At 38.4% G+C, this 20,257-nt stretch overlaps 1 protein-coding gene across 4 annotated transcripts in view; it reads left to right on the forward strand.

Moving 5' to 3' along the window:
* Positions 1-19,961, forward strand: part of LOC146379054 (neurexin-2-like) — a 126,519-nt gene extending 106,558 nt beyond the window's left edge. For 3 of the 4 annotated variants that reach the window (XM_084942324.1, XM_084942325.1, XM_084942326.1), the window contains 6 exons: positions 2,608-2,789; positions 10,475-10,646; positions 12,804-12,893; positions 14,222-14,550; positions 16,140-16,224; positions 17,393-19,961. In XM_084942324.1, coding sequence (XP_084798450.1) covers positions 2,608-2,789; positions 10,475-10,646; positions 12,804-12,893; positions 14,222-14,550; positions 16,140-16,224; positions 17,393-18,195 — 1,661 coding nt within the window. In that variant the 3' untranslated portion in view covers positions 18,196-19,961. The remainder of the gene's footprint in view (positions 1-2,607; positions 2,790-10,474; positions 10,647-12,803; positions 12,894-14,221; positions 14,551-16,139; positions 16,225-17,392) is intronic. The other variant, XM_084942327.1, reaches the window with a different exon arrangement.
* Positions 19,962-20,257: the final 296 nt, after the last annotated feature.

Raw genomic sequence — 20,257 nt, forward strand, 5'->3', positions numbered from 1 at the left:
AAATTCACAGTTTTATCTTTTGGACCGAAGCTCGTTTATGCAGTATACATTTTCTTTATTATTTGAATTTTAGCTCTGCAAATATTTACTCTGCACTGATTAAAACAGAAACCTTTTCTAAATGCATTTTGATGGCACAGAGGCATGCTGGGAAATCTTTGATTATTTTATGTTTGTTTGCTTTTTTCTGGCCTTTCTCTCTGTCATTTGTGGTTGATGCAAGCGAACCTGTTTACATCACCTGTGATGCTGTTGTAAATTATGTTTAGCAGGACAATTTTTTTTAAAAGTACGGTTGAAAAGAGGAAGGAGAGAACAGGATGAGTATACCTGCAGGACTGTGGGTTTAAGCAGTGTTGTCAGTGAGCGCAAGGTCTGAAAGATAAAGTTTTGTTGGTGAGTAGTTTGTGTTTTTATAGAGCACTGAAACATTGTTCTCATTTATAGGCTGGAAATGTGCAAATAATACTGTAATATATGTGCGTGATGTATCTAGAAGCTGGACCATAGGAAACGATTGTGAATGAGGAGTCCTATAAATAAGTCTGTGACGATCTGTGGTTAATGGGTTTCTCTTGTTTGTTCCATGCTTACACACATTACAGATGTTTTTATATGATTTTCGCGAGGCTGAATCTCTTTTGGGCTTATGGAAGATGGTGCAAGAGCATGAGCTTAAATAAATGTGTCTGTTCCTTCGAATGCTTTTATCCGTGGTTCTGATCAAAAGTTGGAACCATGTTATTGATATTAGTATTACTGCTACTATACTATGTAATATTTTTTTACACAAATATACATTGTGTGTCTGTGTGTGTGTGAGAGAGAGAGAGAGAGATCCTGCTTTGGTTGCTGGCAGTAGATACCTAAAAAAAACACCGTATCTGCCCCGGGGCCCATCGCAGAGTTGTTACGGCTGTGATTCGTAACCTATATTTTGTTTAAGACACAATAAGACACGGGCATAGTAAGCAAGATAGTGGTTTGAAAATGAATCTAGAAGCCCATTACACATCACTGTGAAAAATAACAAAGTCCCCTTGCAAAATTCTGCAAAGAAAAGTAATCTAAGAAGAAGAGAAGAATCTACAAGGACACACAAACCTTTTCAGTCTTCTCAAAAGTAATTTGGGAAGAGGAGACTAAGAGGCCAGCTGTGAATAACATTAACTGAAAGGAAGAAGCCAATAAAACCGCTCTTTGATGTGACTAATGTCACTGACTCACATTCGACTGCAAATCCCTGACATTAATTAAGATTACCTCAGTAAGAAATAATTTTGTTTTAAAATAATTGCTGTCAGAGAACCTGCCCTTTTAATTTAAATTCAAAGCCAGCACAGGATGTTTTTCAGCATTTGGATTAGGCGTTTAATGTTAAGAAAGCATCCAACCAGCAGCTTGATCCTGTCAATAGGAAACCTGTATGGTGAGTGCCCATTACGCTGAAGAGTGGAGTCTTTGTAGAAGGTTGACATTGAGGCTACAATTTTGTCTCGAGTGTTTCTCTGAGCTTCTATACTTAAAACTTTGACAGATTCAGGCATTGAAAACTACCAGTCTTGAAACCAGCTCTTAGGTTTCAGTTGCTGAAACGATCCAACAGTTTATTTGTACTATCTGAAGTAATTCTCATTTCTGCTATGGCCACGTATTACAGTGACTGCACTATCACCTGCCTTTGTGTAACTTTGTAACCTGCGGACAGCGCTTGGTTCTCACTTAGATTTTCCACATTTAAACTCTGAAAGCTGTGCAGATTATATTACATGGCTTAAAGTACACAAATGAAAGAATTTAGCAAATTATTGTTGAAATGCCATTATGCAGTCTGTTAGTTTTTTTAGAATTTAGGAAAATGTAACAGGTGTCACAAGAGGTGTCATATGTACAGGCTGATCAGCATATGGATCCTGCAATTTAAGCAAGGCAAATGTTGTTTATGTTGTTTATCTCAAGGAGACAAAAATCTTGCTGAGCACAGAGGAAAGACTTCCACAGTAAAGGTTCAAGCAGATATATTTCATTCTCATGCACCTGTTAGATTCTGCACTAGCTGCTATTTTGTATTAATATCAAGTGTTTGCGATGCATTTTAACTGTGATTATTAAATGGTTGGCTAAATGATAAAAAACAAACTGAACTGTCCAGAATATCTTTCAAAAACCAAGAAGGTATAGGGACAAAAGATGCCGCTAGTTTCTGGATTTCCATGGTGCAAGAGAAGTTTACATCTGTGAAAGCAAAGCTTTATCAAACTGAGTAGTTCAGGCTATTTAATGGAGATTCATGAGTGGGTTTCTTTAATAAATCTCCCATCTTTGGTTGAAGTTTTTCTCAGCCTATGGCATGATTTTGAAAAATGAAAGGTAGTGTTCGTGCAAAGAAAGAGAGACGTGGAATCTCATCTCTTTATAATAAGGATTGGTACTTCCAGAAAAAAAAAACCTAAAAACTAACAAATGTTAAATTAGTTAAAAGAACCAAGGCTAAGGGAAGACACCTGATAAAGCAGAACTAATTATGTTAAAAATGCTGCCTGTTTTTAAAAGTGTCTCTGGCTACTGTCTGTACTCTCATCTTTTCCTTATTGCCTCTGTTCCCAGCTGGCACCACGTATATCTTCGGGAAAGGCGGAGCTCTCATCACATTCACCTGGGCCCCCAATGAGCGCCCGAGCACCCGAGCTGACCGCTTAGCCGTGGGCTTCAGCACTCAGCAGAAGGATGCCATCTTGGTGCGAGTGGAGAGCACCCATGGGCTTGGAGACTATCTTCAGCTGCACATAGTAAGAACGTGAATCTGTGTGGCTTTAAGTCACAAAAAGGGAAGACTGGTATGGTATCACACTGCTATGATAGATTAAAAAAAACACTTAAAGGAGATTAGAATTTAAATATTTCATACATATGACCTGCGGCTCTGAACACTCTGAATACTATGCTCATTCTTTTTCTGGTTTCTAAATATTACAAGTGGAGTTACTTAGACAGAAAATGTAAGAATGATTATCCAGAGAGATTTTAAGATACTTTTTCTATTCATTTTATTTCCTTCTCCGAGTGAGTCTGCTCATACCACCTGCATCCTGTATTCATGAGCTTAAAATCATGTTGTGATTATACGAGAGCAGACTTTCTGTGTAGAATAAATTATCCTTAATAGCATTTATGGTCATTCATATTGTGCTATTTAATGTCACACTTTGCAAATATGGTTATAAAGAAGCATTGTGATTGGTTTAGGAGGCGAAAAGGACAACATACTTTGTATGCCATGGAAATCTGAACTGTTCAAATTAGTCTACTCTGTCTGCAAACAGAAGAGTGCAACAGCAACTATTTGAATGCCCGAACAACATGTACATACATAGTTAGAAACAAATGAAACCATGAAATGAACGTCACTACACTGAAATGTGAACTTTTTATTCAAAAGTTTAAAAAAAAAATGCTGCTGTGTTTTCCCTCTAAGCTGGCTTCTTAAGTGTTAACCTTTATTATTCAGGCCAGGTCTGCATGTTGAGGAGGCAGAGAAAGAGACGTCAGGATAACATCACATGACCTTTCTGCAAAATGATTCACAACATTTGGATATCTGTTGGCACTGCGCATATGCACAGAGCTTTTTTGGAGGGTGTAGATTACAGTAACTATGATGTCATCATGTGCTTCAGAGCGGCTGCAGCTACTTCTCAAATGCTCACCAGCTTCCGACAACAAGCCATGTAACTCAGGGGTTCTTAAAGGGAAACCCTAACAAGAGATTTCAGCTTCCCTCACGAGTTGCCACAGAGCGTGTTATTCTATCGATAAACTGGTAAGCTGTTCCTGATGCTGATTGCAGTATTTTCAACCTTTACGTATGTGAACAGTACGTGGTTGCTGTCATACTGGCAGCATTTCCATGAGCAGTTAAATAAATATAGACAGTGCAGAAATAGTTACAGCTACAAAAAGGGGAAGAAAAAGACAGCTAAGGTAACAAAGTTTTATTTGAGTAAACTTGTAAGTCACATATCATCATTTCTCTCCAGATAAGCTGATGAAGGCCCAAAAAAACAGGAAGCAAACTCACATTTGCTGGTAGAGTTCTAATGCTCTAATCTTAATTAAATGAAATGGATATAACTAAACCTCTCGGTCTATTTTTAAATGACGTTTTAACTAGACTTTGTCCTTATTCTAACTTGGCGCAGAAGCATCACAGCTTGTGTGATTCACCGATTAGTGGCATCTGAGTCCAAATATTGGAATAAAATAGGAATTAATAAATCACAAGTACAAGAAGGAGAAGAGGCGCACGCACGTCAGCAGACTACGAGATATTTTCTGGTGATGAACACGTGTGTGGATATGTGTTTGCGTGCCTGTATGTGTGTGGTCGTTGAAGCCAAGTGGCGCCTCAGCATCTGCCTGCAATGGTGCCTTTTTCTGGAGGGAAATCAGGCTTTTTAGTATGGAGCCACAGGACAGGTGTGCAGTGATGAAAACCAGAAGGGAGATCTGTCAAACGTCTGTGAATGGTGTAATAATTAAAATCACATCTGTTGACAAAACTCGTAACTCGAAGTCGGTATCTTATTAGCAGACACTTTTGTGGTAAACACTAAAAGGAAAAAAAGCCTTTATAAGATTACAAATCTGACCTTTGAAAGCAAAACTTTGGCTCCTCTTATTTTTAATTATTATTTCTCATTTGAATTGGATTCATTCTGATTATGAAGCTTTGAGGTCAGCTGTCTGGTGTTTGCATGTGTGGATGCACACGCACTTAGTGTCATATCCACTAAAGTACTGAATATGTCCTCAGTGGCTAATCTAATCTGTGGCACGTGTCTGATCAGCTCCCTGAAGACAGCTAGTGTCCGTTCCAGGGGACCAGTTCAGCTCAGAAGCTGCCATTTTGGGCATGCATAACCACACATTTACATTACTGTTTTGGGCATTGGCAGAAGGAAAGACGAATGGACCCCATGTGCAGAAAGAACCCAGCCTGAAAACAATCTGATTGAATTGTTTATATTCCAAAAAAAAATAAAAAATAAGTCTTCTGATGAAAAAGTTTTTATCACCCTTCTGAAACCAGTTGTGATTTACGTGTGCGCCTCTTTTATTCATATCATTTTTATTCTAAAAGGAATTTGAATTGTAATATCAGTCTCTGTATTAAAGTACCTGCTGTTAAGCGTGGAAAAGTACTTTCTACCTGATTTATTGGACTCATTTGATCTAATATTGAACTTTTTGGTGCAAATACAACACACAGAAGCAGGTAAAAGACTAGAATAAAAAACATCATGCACAAAATCTGTTGTTGGATGAACACAATTTAACCACGTGATTTAACCAAGTAAAATAACCAATTTTTGACCATGTCAAACCAACACATTTGGCATTTGGTGGTTTAATGTAATCAGATTACGTTGGATCAACGTAGTATACTTACATTGACTTGAAGTGATTTATTTAAGTATGTAGAGTGAAATTTGGCAACTAACCACTCTGACTAGATTGTATCATGTCATCTCAACAAGAACAAATTAAGTTGCAGAATTTCATGCAGATGCTAGATGATTTAATTACGTTCACCATAGAAACATGAAATTATTTAGTTCAAATTACAAGTTTGAATCTTGTACATGTAACAACCACCCAATTTCAATTTTTTGAGTGTGCTTGTCAGCATCTCCTCATTTTCCACACCACATTGACTCTTAATCTTAACTCTGAGTGCAGGGCAAGGGGAAAGAAGGGGGGGCATCACATTCGTCCAAACCAAATCAAATACATATTTTTGTTTTAACAGATATTCTGCTAATTGTAATTTGCACATATATCACATTATACTGAAAAAACAGATAAAAACTGTAGTGTTGAACATTTAAGCAAAAGTGTTTTTCCTCCACATGTCATTTACTTGACATGTTTTGGTCCAAAAATCCTGCCCTGGATGTTTTTTTTTTTTTTTTAAATCGCCTCATTTAAATTGCATTTCCAGTTTTAAATGTCTGAATCTGACCTTGCCAGCCGTAGACTGTTGCTAGTAAATGCAAGGATTCCTGCCCGCGTGCAAAGTGAGCTGAAAACATTTTTCCTAGCATCTGCCAAGTCCTTGTGCACAGACAGATTGCTGAGTTTGACACCTTATTACTGCTCAGCGGAGGGAAATCCAAAGCAGTTCAGGTGATGTTGAAATTTTTTTTTAGTTTCCCAACAATTTCACACCTTCTTGTTTTTGTAGAGACATAAGTTGTGATTTGTTTTAATGTATTCTGCTTTAGTGTTAATTCTTCTTTTTATCTCATTCTGTCTCCACGCTGGAATTTGCCCTCTGCAGAAGAGGACGACTGAGAGCAAAGCTGGCTTGAATAACAGTTGAAAATATTAAAGGAAACAAATGATATGAGCTTTTTATGGTTTCGATTTTCTTCAGATTTCACCCCTTTCATTCAAAACTACCACTGTGATGAATAATTACAGTGGGATTTCAGAGCTGCTGAAGATTGCTGTAATAAACTGGTCACATGGTTAGCTGAAAAATATGACTTTGAACACGGTACATACACCAGCTTAAAAGACCAATTATTCTGCACAAAAGCAGCAAACCATCACCGTATTCAGTTGAGAGCACATCAGAGTGGCTAATGCTATTTTCAAATGGTCATGTTTTTAATGAGCGACTAAAAGATGAAACAAAACAGAACATACACTGTGCAAAATGGAGACTATTAGAATTGTTAAAGCAGTGCTTCAAGAGCAAAAGATCAACTTACTGGATGAGATTTGGGTGGACCTCAGTGATTCCTTAATCTCACTCTTCTCCCTAATATTATTAAGGTGATAAGCCATTTGGCTATATAGCCAGAATATATTTTACAGTAATAATTACACATTTTTATGCAGAACTTATTTTAGTTGGGAATCAGTGTCTTTCATAATCTTTGAAATTTTATAGCTCAGTTTCCTTCATTTAAGATGTCTTTTCCATCAGAAATTAATGGAAACCTTACCCCTGACCACAGCGACACACCTGATTGAAGCACATTTTATCATTTCTATATTTGAAGATTTGAAGTCTCTAAAATCCCAACAGTATTGTCGCAGGCTCCCACCCACCTCTAAAAAGTCTCTAGTAGAGAGTATAATAAAGCAAGCCAATTCAGAGACAAACATTTGGCTGGTGACAAGCCGAGACAGACAGATATGCTGGTGGTGTTAAAAGAATCATGATCGGTCCACTCTGTGCTCCGTTTAAAAATATATCAGGCAGCGGCGATGTATTAGCACAGAAGAACTGTTAGTGCTGTAACTCTTTTAAATTCATTTTGTCATGTCATCATTTCATCTGAAGAAGCTGCAAATTCTTGAAATCACATATCCTTATAAAAATCAGTACTTTTTCCCTCATGTGAATTATAGTCAGTAGCAGGTTAGATGAGATACAGGAATGAAAAATCTTTGGGAGAAAAGTAACAGTCCATCAGAGCGGGTGTCAAAACTGTTTAGTGAGTGTGCAAGAAAATGCACTTCATACAGTTACATGGGCATTAAAAACCACTTTGCAGTTAAGGAATTGATGTCACAGTCACAGTCAACGAGTTAATGTCAGTCAGATAAAATAACCACACCCATAATAATATATAACTTTAAGCCTTTATATAAACTCAATGCAGTTATCATAATGCTGTGTTTATAGTGGCCAGTTATCCATTCCGTATTTATTCCAGAATCATTCAAAAATCTGGCACTCTGCACCCTTGCACATATAAATCGTGAAATATGCTATATTCATGTTGCCGTCTGTATTATCTGTTTGTCTATTCTGTTAAGTACACTGAGAGGAATGAAAAATGCTTTTCCAGGCTGCGGTTTATTTGTGCTAAAAGTTGGGCATAATTATTATGGGGTTCTATAAGGGTCGACTCACAAAATGCTTGCTTCAGCACCACATTGCCTTCAATTTTGTATTTTATCTGGAAAATGCTTTACCCTGCACACTGAAAAAATGATGCTAAAGGGCAGTGAGTAAAAATGTGATGGGTCATGACCAAGCATCAGTATGTGATAAGTTGGGAGTGAGAATGTGTTGACTAGAATGGCCAAGCTTTTGTTTACAAAAACTGGGGTGCATTAGTGTTGCTTTGCCAGCTGTCAAAAGGTGCTTCAGGGCTATTTTGCAATCACTCTCTAAGACTGAGTAAGCAAAATAGGAGCAGCACTTTTTAAAGCCATAAGGACCCCCAGGCAGACTCTTCTGGCCCTGGAGATTTTAATTGTTGTCCAGAGGACACGAGTTGAAATTTGACCTGAGGTCGCACTACCCTGTAGCTGCCTAATGACTACTCATCAGTTTGCATCATCGGAAGAATATTTAAACTACCGACATCCAAAGTTGTCCATTTAGGTTACAGATAAGTGTACAAAGAAAATATAAAGGACAACACTGACAATAAAAAATATAAGGAATTTATAGTAAGTGCGTATCAAAGGGCATTTAAAAGATTTCTCATTTGCCAAAGTGCGTCTTTGTTCTTTACTAACAAGGTTCCTGCTAACCTGCATTAACTCCATGACTAATTAAGCTCACATGAAGTACTTGTAAGTGGGTACACCTTTGTCTTGAAGGGGTGTACATGTTCTGTGACATTTGTGTGACTTTAACTGTCCAGCTTTTGTTCAGGGATCATAATTCAATTCAATTGCACATATTCACCTGTTCATGAGTTCATGATGGCTTTTAGGTGATTTTAGAAAGCATAAAAAGATAACAATCCTTAAAACTTCTGTACTTAACACCAGCCATGTCAGCAAGAATAATTATTTCAAATTCAAAAGGTTTCTCGAATGATTTTACATGTGTTTAGAGGGTAAGAGCAAAGCACCGAGACAGGTTTTACATCACACCATCAAGGAAGGAAAAGAAGTCTACGTATTTGAATTTTTAGCCTTTGAGTCAGTAATGCAGTACTGGAGGTACAAGAAAAGGGGAACAATCAGTTATATGAAATGGTGCATGTCAAGGAATAAGCTGTGCAGCTCATTTCTGACAGTAGTGGCAGGGAATCCAATTGCAATGCAAGGCCCACTGTTGAACATATTTACATAATGGCTGTAAGGCCAGTAGATATTGTGCACATCATAGCATGGAAGGCCAGCAGTTTGCAAGATTTTATTCAAATAAAACACTACTCCAGTCATTTTCACTCTTTACCTCCTCTTCCCTCTCTGGTTCAAGGTCTGATACGGTGTAACCAGCTGCAGGAGTCGAGATTGTTTGAATAAGAACCTTCAGATTTTTTTGTCCTTGACTGTAAACATTTGAGATACACATGTTATGGGGGTGGGATAAAAGTAGCATATTACTGCATGTGTTATACATATCATAATATCACATTGCATAATCTCTGGTCTACAATGAAATAAGTATGGTCTTTTGATTTATTTCTCCACCTTTTCTACTTACTTACTTACTTCTGTATTAAACCAGCATTAAAAGGTTAGTGCGTCCCCCTATAAGTCGAGGGAAAGTGGCCCCGCAGCTTTATGTGCTGTTTCTCACCATGTCTATTATAACCACCTTAGCACTTTGTCCTTGGCTTGCATTTAAAATGACTGCGAGGCAGTGAACGTACAAGGGCCGGACAGGCACAGAGACCCCACAGAGTTTGCTTCCAATGTTTCTTATTAGTACCAAACAAAGGCTAGTTTGAGAAGCAGATTTGACCTTTGAGGAAGGTTGGCAGGAGTAGGTAGAGGCTGACAGGGTGAGAAGTTGGTCAACCAAAAGAGAAACAGCAGGATTCTGTCAAGAGTGATCCACATCAGGAAAGTGGAGCTGGCTGCTGAGGGGAAATGGCACTGAACCCTAAAGAAAGAACTAAACATACTGCCCATGTCACAAAGGATATGGGTTTCCGTTTAAACAAGGTTCCTGGCCTGACAAGCAGATAGATTAAACTTGTCAAGCCATTGTCTCTTTAGTCAGAAAAGTGTGAAAAATATTATAAAAAGATAAACATCACCAATTTAATTAAAACAGTTCTTTTGATGTACAAAGCAAATATCAATATTAAATATAATTTAATAATACACGCCAAACGGCACGACAATCTGCTAAGCTGTAAAATAAATGCATAAATAAATACTAGCAATAATTACTATTTTATCATCCACAACTGACATTGTACTGTTCAACCTGTGTTATACGCTCTTAATAGTGATATCCAGCAGCAGATTGAAGTGGGGCATAATGCCCCCCAGGGCAAATGCCCTAAGGCTCAAAGTACAGGCCCCGAGAAGCAGAGGAATACCTCTAAGTAGGGTTAGCCCTTACTTTCATTTATTTTTAAGTGATTGCTCAACATGTTTCACTATCTTGGGCTTTCCCCAAACCCATTTGTGGCAATGCTCGCTTTTCCTACCGCGTCTGTCATTTGGCTAATGAGTCACGTTCATTCTTGTTTTTGTGCAGGATCAAGGAAACATTGGTGTCATCTTTAATGTGGGGACAGATGACATCACTATTGATGAGCCTGCTGTCATAGTTAATGATGGCAAGTACCATGTTGTACGCTTCACACGCAGTGGTGGCAATGCCACTCTCCAGGTGGACAACCATCCAGTCATTGAGCGTTATCCACCAGGTAAGGTTAACAGGACAAACTTTGGAGTTATTACACGCATAGTAAGACAGCATGAAACTTCTGGATCAGAGAGAAAGGGTTGCATGTCTGCCTATTTCTGCCTTGGCAGTTTGCCCAGTGGGTAATTTTAATTCAGTGTTCCTGCGTGGTTATTTTATCAGTTTATAAGAGATCTATTAAAGTTGCCTCATGCAACTAAAAATTATGTGTTTGTGTAAAAATATAATAGTTTGAAATGAGTAAATCTCCCTAAAGCTGCCTTTTTGAGTTTAGCAATTCAGGTATTTTCATCAGCTGCTGCTGTACTTGCATTTAGTTTGGTAGAGAGGTGGGGAGATGTGAAGTTGTGGCTCAGGTGGGATTCTCTAGACTTTTCTAAATGATGTAATACTTAAGCCATTCTTGTGCGGCTTAAGTGCTATTTCAGCCCAATATAGCAGTGTTTTAGCTGTGAATGTATGAACTGCTAGCCTTAAATTTATATGATAGTGTTGTTTTCAATAAATATTCACTTGACAAATTCTTGCTGACATTCAAAATGTGGCTGTGATCATGCTTGATCATACTTAATCTGTCTGTTATTAGATACAAAATAGTGTAGATTCACTAAAGGGAGACTGTTATAATGATAAGTTATATAACAGTTTTATTTTATGTGTGGTAACTTATCTTAGTGAGCAAAAATCACTCAACTGTGTGCACACAACATATACATGGACCCAAAAAAGAAAAGATACATACATAAAATGATCATAACTGGCTGTGCTTTAACCTGTTCTGAAACAATCTACCAATTAACCTTATTCAGAGCAGGTGCACCAGCTGGCATAGTGGGACACAAACCACATCTTTTCTATGTCTCCAGCTGGTGTTCAAATCACAGATGCATATAACACGAGGGCACATGCATGCATGCATGCAATTGGGTATTGAAGATGGTGTGCACCTTTATGTCAGCTCCCACTCAGCAATCAGTGATATTTGAAACATTTCACATGGCGATGCATAGAATAGTTAGAAATAGGGAGTGCACATCACACAAGTTTCTTGTGCCTTAAATAGATATCAAATATCATGGAGTAATTTTTTCTGGCAATTTGTTTGAGAAAAAAAAGGCAAACATATTTTAACATCTTCACTATATTACAGCTTACAGTGTAACCAGGCATTTAACTGCCTTTTCATTGTTGTGCTGTAATGGTTTACTTTAGATTCTAATAATTATTCATATTTGTATTAATTACAAATTTGTTGAAAATGTTTGCAAATAATAATCTGAACAGAAAGTGAATGGAACAAAATAATGTCACAATAATTTACTAACAGTTTTAGTGACCCTTTGGCTGATGATTGATAGAAATTCCTCGGTGCTAGGTCTAAATAAAAATCTGGGCTCTCCTAATGTCTAGAAACAATTCATACTGTAATTACTGTATGTTGCTTGTTCTTGTTTTATTTTAATTTATTTGTTTTGCATTTGCATGTGTTTAAAAGAGAGCTGAAGTCCTGTCTCACCGGGGAACTGTTTGTGTCTCGTTCAAATAAATGAACAAGACAATAAATGAATGAACACCAAAGAGACTTAAAATTGCAACTCCCATAAGCCTTTGATGTTGACATACTGTCACTGCCTTCTGGGAGCTCGAGTAAAAACACTGCATGTATACCATGCGCTGCGTTGGAAAAATGCATTTTGGCACTGAAGTGAGCAAGACTTTGGCTCTCTGTGAATGCAATCAAATTCATATGCTCCTACTCTAACTACATGACTTTTTATCACTGTCTAAATGCAACTGTTTTCCTGATTTGATTGGTTGTTTCTTATGAATGAACGTCTGTTTTATAAAGTACATAAAATTATTCATCTGTAATTGGTAATTACTGAAGACGATGCTTTGCTTGGAAAAAAAAATAGCTAAATAACACTAACTAGAGTAGCACATTATAAATAGCCTAAACGTTGCTCTAATTAGCATTAACAGTGTTACTCATAATAACTAGATAACACTAAGTAAAGCTCAAGTTTCTTTTAACTCACAGCTGAGTTAAAATTGATAACTTGTTAAAAATGTTAGCCGTTATAACTTTGTTTCTAACCATGTGATGTTTCAGCTTGCAGACTTTAACCTTTAATCTGTCTCTCCAAATTCTTTGAAGGACACTATGATAATGAACGACTGGCTATTGCTAGGCAAAGAATCCCATACAGACTTGGTCGGGTAGTTGACGAGTGGCTACTCGATAAAGGTAAAAAATATAATTGATTAATTAATTAATTAACCCTTGAAATAACTAGTAAATAAACTTCCCCCCCTGAGAGGTGCAGTGCCAGAAGACAAGGGTGACAAAGTGCAGGCTACCCAGACGTATACATTTCCATTTTAATTGGAACTTGTACTGGCTATGAATTTTAATGGCCACAGTATAGCTTTAAGCAGAAGAAAATGAGTATGGAAGCAAACGGATATGGCGTGCTTGCCATTTATTTTTGTCATCCTTATACCTTGTGGAGAGGCTGCACCTTAACAAAGATTTTAAACTAAATTAACTAAAAGCGCATAACCCTTGTCTAACCCTCTATCATCCCTCTTAACCACTGTGTGTAATTAGATACTGTGTGTAATTATTCTACATAAATATCATTAAAATGCTGTGTAACGTTTCCATTAATACCAGTGAAGCTAACACTGGACATAAGCTGACTAGGCTTTGTTCCTAATAACTGAACCATATTTTAAACCACAGCTTCAGGATGTGTTCACCCCAATGAACCTCTTTCCCTTTTTCTTGTTCCCTGTAATCTTGTGCTGCCTTGCATTGTATTACAACGAGCACATCAGACTCCCAAGCTGAATTTTTTTTTTGCTGCAACAAAACAACCCTGACAGGCAAGTAGATCACTGTTTGCAGCCATTAACTTTGCTAATAAGTATTCTCCTGAGTTGGGCCCATTACCGCAGCCCTCCTCCTCAGATGTAACACTGCTTATCAGTAAAGGTGCTGACAGCGGTGCTGTTGAATATCATTGCCCCTTTGAGGAGGTAAAACAATTGGACCGTAGGGGAAACCCACGGAAAAGCATGTTTTAATGGCCTAATGGCTGATGAAGTCAGTGGGAGGAGGGAGTCAAATTTTTATTGTCATTCGGCTTCAAACTGTCTGATGTGTGGCAAGACTGCCATTTTAGTAGTTACCTGTTAAAAGGAGCCATAAGATACATATCTTCACACCTTCTTTTTCCCCTCTAAAGCTAAGAGACAAATATAAATATCATTTTCCCACAGGCAGCTGCTAACTTATTCAGTGACATTTCAAAATCATAAATAAACATCTAAATAGGCTTTAAGCCTCCTCTTCTTGTATGTGCAAAGTCAAAATTATAAACTTGCTGCTAACCAACATTTCCCTTTTTAGAGTTAACATCTAAATAAGCTTTTAAACAAATTAATTACTAAATCCCACCTGGCTCAGATGATGTTCTTGTGCAAAATCTCCCATATGCCGTCTCTGTGTGTGCTCCGCCGTTCTCTCCCCTTTTCCATCATCTCCTTCTCTGTGTTTCTGTCTAACTTTAGGGAGACAGTTGACCATCTTTAACAGCCAGGCAGCCATTAAAATTGGCGGTTCTGACAAAGGGCGACCCTTCCAGGGTCAGATTTCAGGGCTGTATTACAATGGTCTCCAGGTGCTCAAACTGGCAGCGGAAAATGACCCCAGCGTACAGGTGGAGGGGAACCTGCGGCTGGTCGGAGACTCGCTCTCCGTGGTGACCACGGACACCACCTCCGTCACCCCGCTGGCGGTGTCTGATATGTCTACCACGATCATGGAAACTACCACCACGATGGCCACCACCACCACCCGCAGGCAGCGGTCGCCCAGCTTGAGTGAGAGCATCTCAAAGGTCAGCGAGTTTAAAAAGGGGTGCTAATTTGCTGACAACAGGGAGGTAATTAGCTCATAAGGTGAAGGCTGTTGTCCATGTTTCGCAGTAGGAAAAAAGGCCATTTTAAATATGGCTCAATAACAGTGAGTGATTTTTTTTTTTTAATTAATTAGCTTTGTAGAAATCTGGAGCTGTGCGTGATTCCCAAAATTACAAATTTATATTTCTGTTCAATTATCAGGTTGCTAATATGTCAAAGCATCCTTAACATTCTCAATCAGCTTTAAAAATGCAAAATCGTGATTTATATAAGAACAAAACTGAGTAATACTTTGGCAGTGTCTTTATGTGTGTCACCTTATAAAACATAAATGTTTAAACTTGCACAGGTTTACACATTTGGAGCTTATTTAATCCCCCTGTCACGTTTAGCTTATACTGTAGTTTCTGTTCCATTCATCTTGTATTAATGCACATTTTGAAATTTAACTTGCAGTACTAGAATCTAAGATGACAGTCAACACACAATCACAAAACCAGATAACACTTCAGAATCCCCAGTTCTTCTCTACATTTGACAATGATAAGCTTATTTTTCAGATTTTTCAGATTTTCAGGCCTTAAAGGGGTTTAGGAACATGAACACACTTTTCCCCTGATCATCATGAAAGGAGTTATGAGATGAAATGTACCACATTTAAGTCTCACACCATGACAAAATTCAGTGTTTCACAGCATCATTAAATTTCTTAGCGCTGCTTCAGCTATTACTGAAAGAATTAGGCATATAAAACCTTGTATGGAGTAATAGGTAAGCTAAAATGCTTCATAAATTCATTAAATAACAGGTTTGATCCAGCATGTTTGATTCTGAATTCATTGCATAACTTACTTTCCATCAAGGTATTAGGATTAGGATAATGATAACATTCTTGCTTAGTGTATTTTTACAATACAGCGGCCACATAAAAACAAAGAATTTGAATGTGATAAAAGCTGAAAACCCTTCAAATTGGAGAAATTTCAGTAGTTGGACTTGTCCTGAGGTTTTAAAGAACCCCCGCTGCCACTGCCTCTCCTAATAAAACTGCAGAGTGCTCTTTTTGTTCCATTCCTTTTGTCTAGCTATCCTAAAATGGTCTTCTCTATATTTTCAATTTATCAAAGTAATCCATTAGTGAGCCTTCTATTGCCCACTCTGCCCAGAGCCCACTGTGCATCCTGCATCCTCGTTAAATATATGTGAGAATTTTATATGGGTTTTTTGTGCAAATTTGATATAAAAGAATTGTTTAAAACCCAATTATATAGCATTTATCTCATTGAGAGTCTCCATCGGTGATGTTTTTCCATTGTTTGCACACACATAAAGTCAGCCAATGGGGTAAAGGATAAAAAGCAGCTGCAGATGGGCTCATTTTGAACTTGTAGTCTTACTAGTGTCGCTCCAGGCACAAACACTTAAGCAGTACAGTGCTGCATAGTGCAGATTTTTTTCGCAGACCGGACAGTCAGTGTAAAAAAGAGACTGTCTGTGAGCCTGAATGAAGAAAAATGTTTATTGGGTATTTGTTAAAAAAGAAATTGTATTCCCCGTTTGCTTTCAGCCACAGAACTCTGATGATATTTTGGTGGCATCAGCTGAGTGTCCAAGTGATGATGAGGACCTGGAAGAGTGTGAACCGGGAACAGGTGGGTCAATTGGTCCTTATGAAGCGATGGTACTAGGGTGCTTAGATGAGTAATGTTATTTTTACCCAGGAGTGCAGACAAAATGCAGTGCTTTTAGGCAGCCATCATTGTTCTTAAAAAAACAGATCTGTCTTCTCAGTTTCATCCAACTATCTTACACTCACATATTGAGTAATTCTGTCAAATAACTGTCATTATTTGGATAGTTATTACAGACTAGCATTAATTTGTTCTCTACCCTGTATTTGTAGCTCACAAAAGTGAATCAAAGACAATCTTTGTGAAATGTACTTCAGGCATTAAGAGAGTCTGATCGAGTTTGTGACAGAAACAAGCTGTAGAACTTGAGAGTCTGGCCTTATTGTGGGTGCCTTAATTATTAATATGACCTTATCAGAATTGTTTGTTGTTGTCTGGCCCGGCAAAGTGTGACTGAAATAATAATGAAAGAGAACCTATTGGCTGTAAATGTCTGTAGATGTATGTATCTGTAACATCTGTAACTCTGCAGAATGCTATAATTGTATATACAAATACACACACACACACAGGAAAATATATTGTTGAATTGTTGAGGCATCTAGTAGTAGTGGTTAAAGGTACATCTGTAAGATAGCAAGTGCTTTCAGAAAATCATACTATTTTGTGTGTGATTCATTCATACAATAACCTTTCTGCTCTCTTATCATTCCTCAACCTCCGCCTACAGATGTGCATATCGCAGCATGGCCATTTAAAACTTAATGTTCTTGTGTTTATTATGTGCTCTTCATTCAGCTGCCGCCTCTCACGGGTCATCTTGTATGTTTGTTTCTGCATGTGAGCTCTTTTTTACGCATTTTCTGTATTGCATTATTAAACATTCTTAATCTGCACACCCACACACATATGCATACCTTCCAGACAGCATTATGATGCTTTCGGTTTGCTTTTCTCCTCAGTTGCCAAGCGCTGATGTAAATACCCATGTATTATAGAAATCGGCATAGTATGTGCAATTACTATAAATAAAATCACTGATAAGCCATCTAATATTAAATTCTTCATTAATAATGTACATAATGAGCAGATTGTGCTTCCGTACTGATGAGCACAACTGCTCAGCCAGAATTTCAGTGTTAATTCTGCTCTAATTTAGGATCCCCTACCTTTTCTGTTTTCTTTCTAGGAGGTGAATTAGTGTTGCCTATTATAACAGTGGATTCCCTTGAGCCCCCATCCATCGCCACCCGTTACCCCGTCATCCCTCCTCCTCCTACTCTCCTATCCCCACTTGAAACCACCAAAGAGTCCCTGATACTCCCTCCCCACCCTTCCTGCCCCCCGGACCAGGAGGACTGTGGTGACCCTGTGGAGGTCTCAGCCTTCGGCTCTGGGGAGATGACGGAATCCGATGACGAGGACTTTTACAATAATAACTCCCCCTTGGTCACTGACAGGACAGTCCTTCCTCCACCCCCTGCCGCTGGTGATGGTGGAGTCCAGAAACCCCGCCCCTTACCTCCTTTTGTTCCCACCACCAACCCTGACCAGCTCCACATTCCTGCAGGCAAAATGAACACCCGTGACCAGGTGCTTCTGCCCCCTGTTCCTCCATCCTCCCGAAACACACCAGGACTAACTTACCCCCCCAATTTTCCCCATGTGCCCACAGCCAACCCCACAGCCTCTGATGATAAGAGCCTGCCTGGTGCCGTGGAGGTGATAAGGGAGTCCAGTAGCACCACGGGGATGGTGGTTGGTATCGTGGCTGCTGCTGCTCTCTGCATTCTTATCCTCCTCTATGCCATGTACAAGTACCGGAACCGGGATGAGGGCTCCTACCAGACAGACCAGAGCCACAATTTTGCCAACAATTCCACTGCGGAGGGCAACGGAGCAGTGGTCAAAGACAAAAACACAGCGACAGCCTCTGTGGCAAAGGCCATCACAAAGGGCAAAAAGAACAAAGACAAAGAATACTACGTCTGAAATCACAGGAGAGTAGGCAAGTGTGGACTGAGACAAGAGGATGAGAGAGGATGCATTCCTTTCGCGCCCCTATATTGTCAGGTCGACTATCAGAAAAATTCCACAAAAGAAAAAAAACAAAAGAAACAACAACTGCGCAAAGCAATTGTGTCCTGCTTTTACATTTTTCTCAAAAGTCAAGGTTGCCCAGTTCCTATTAATGATAAATTCTTATCTACGGCACAAGATCTGACTCATCCTCTGTATCACAATGTGCACTCAGTCTGCATTCACCAATTCCTTATTAGTGTATCATTTTTTTATGTTTTTAACAAGCTCGAAGGAGGCATATCCACTTTGGCTTTGTATATAGCATGGATATGGCACCGTGAAGAAAGTGCTGAAAAACATCTGGTTTCTTTGTACTTCTTTGTAATGCCCTATCTCGAGTCTCAATGTCCCCATTATGATGTATGAGGCTGAACAGCCCAGCTATTGAATTTTGATGGTAGATGAACAGAGAGCACAACAGTCATCCTGGCTACACTCGAACAGAAGGCCTTCATTTGGATAAGACATCATGTCTGCAGTCTACATGTTATTTCATGTGATTTTAAAACTCCCCACTCACTCTGCCTCTATCCACAAGAGATGGTACCGTGTTGCTGATGGCTTATCGTAAAGTAAATAAAGCAAGATATTTAGCCCTCCTGGTGAAAAAAGGAATTTTCAAATCCTTCTCCATAATCTGGCCAGTAAACCTTACAATATGATGGCTCAGAAAGAGAATTAATATCAGATATTGCAGTCAATGTGCCATGCCATTCCAGGTAGGGATGATTGTGAGCAAGTCATTCTACACCAGTGAAGGTATTTATCCGTGAACACTGCTTGTATGTACATATAGTGGTTAGCAGATTGAAAAAGCATCGTGTACGCAGGGAAGGTATAAAGAAGAATAATCATGCGAGATGCTATGCTTGGCTCGCCCCCGCAACACAGCTTTTCATGACAACTTCAAAACTGTTTCAGCCCGAACTTTACAGGAATTTTCAAGAGCTCAGAATCACATTTGAGAGTGTTTTCTGATTGCTTCTTGGAAAGAGGAAACCAACACACCTCACCAGATGCTGGCTCGCTCATAATGTTTTCTTTCTTCTAAACTGTCTTGGGATAATTCAGAAGCACACAGAAAATGTAAACATATCTTTGAAGCATAGATATTCCTTGTAAAGCAGCCAAACATGTATTGTTTTTTTTTTTCTATCGGTTATTAAATGACTATTCTACGAGATGAATAATTGAAGATTTGTGAATTGTATTGATATTTCTCTGATATTTCAATGTATCTTGTTACCACTCCTCTTAACACGTTATATTTTAGATTGCCTTTTACTCAAATCCGGACTAAAAGCACACTTTTTCCTCTGATAGCTGCAAATATCTTTTGGGTTTTTTGGGGGGGGATTATTTACGGTACAGATTATGCAGAGAAAACACAAGGGTGGAACAAACAAATGTTTTGTTTTGTTGCATTGTGCATTTTATATGTGCTAAATGGATCTGATAATATAAAGCCATTTTCTCTGTTGAGTTATTTATTCATGCTCTGTGATTTCGTTCTTTTTTTTATGAAAGTGCCATTCGACATGAGCTGCTCAGTGCTCAGAAAATATACCATTCCTCACTCATTGCTATTGTATAGTGTTCATGTGAAATGGATCTTAATATGTGTACAGAACGTGGATAAAGATGAAAATACACTTGATTATATACTTTGTACACAACTGTGTTGTGTGTTGCTTCTTAGAAGTTCCCTAAAATAATTAACTTTATTTGACTTTTCTTCTTGGATGCAACATTGTGGGTGAGCACAATGAAAAGAATGTAGTTTTTAGGTCAGGACAGTTCGGCTTCATGGTGTGGTAAACTGTGTGACCCTTGTTCTTGTATGCTTCTGCAACAGCTGTGGGTGTGCAGTCCCTGCAAACGGACAAAGTTAATATAGTAGTAAAATAAAACTAACTAAATTTCAAATAAGAAACTGACATTTTCAGAGGGTAAAAAAAAGACTTTGAATATA

Source organism: Perissodus microlepis, chromosome 10 (assembly GCF_051167445.1).
Source record: "Perissodus microlepis isolate ML-2025 ecotype Zambia chromosome 10, ASM5116744v1, whole genome shotgun sequence".
NCBI classification, from domain to species: Eukaryota; Metazoa; Chordata; class Actinopteri; order Cichliformes; family Cichlidae; genus Perissodus; species Perissodus microlepis.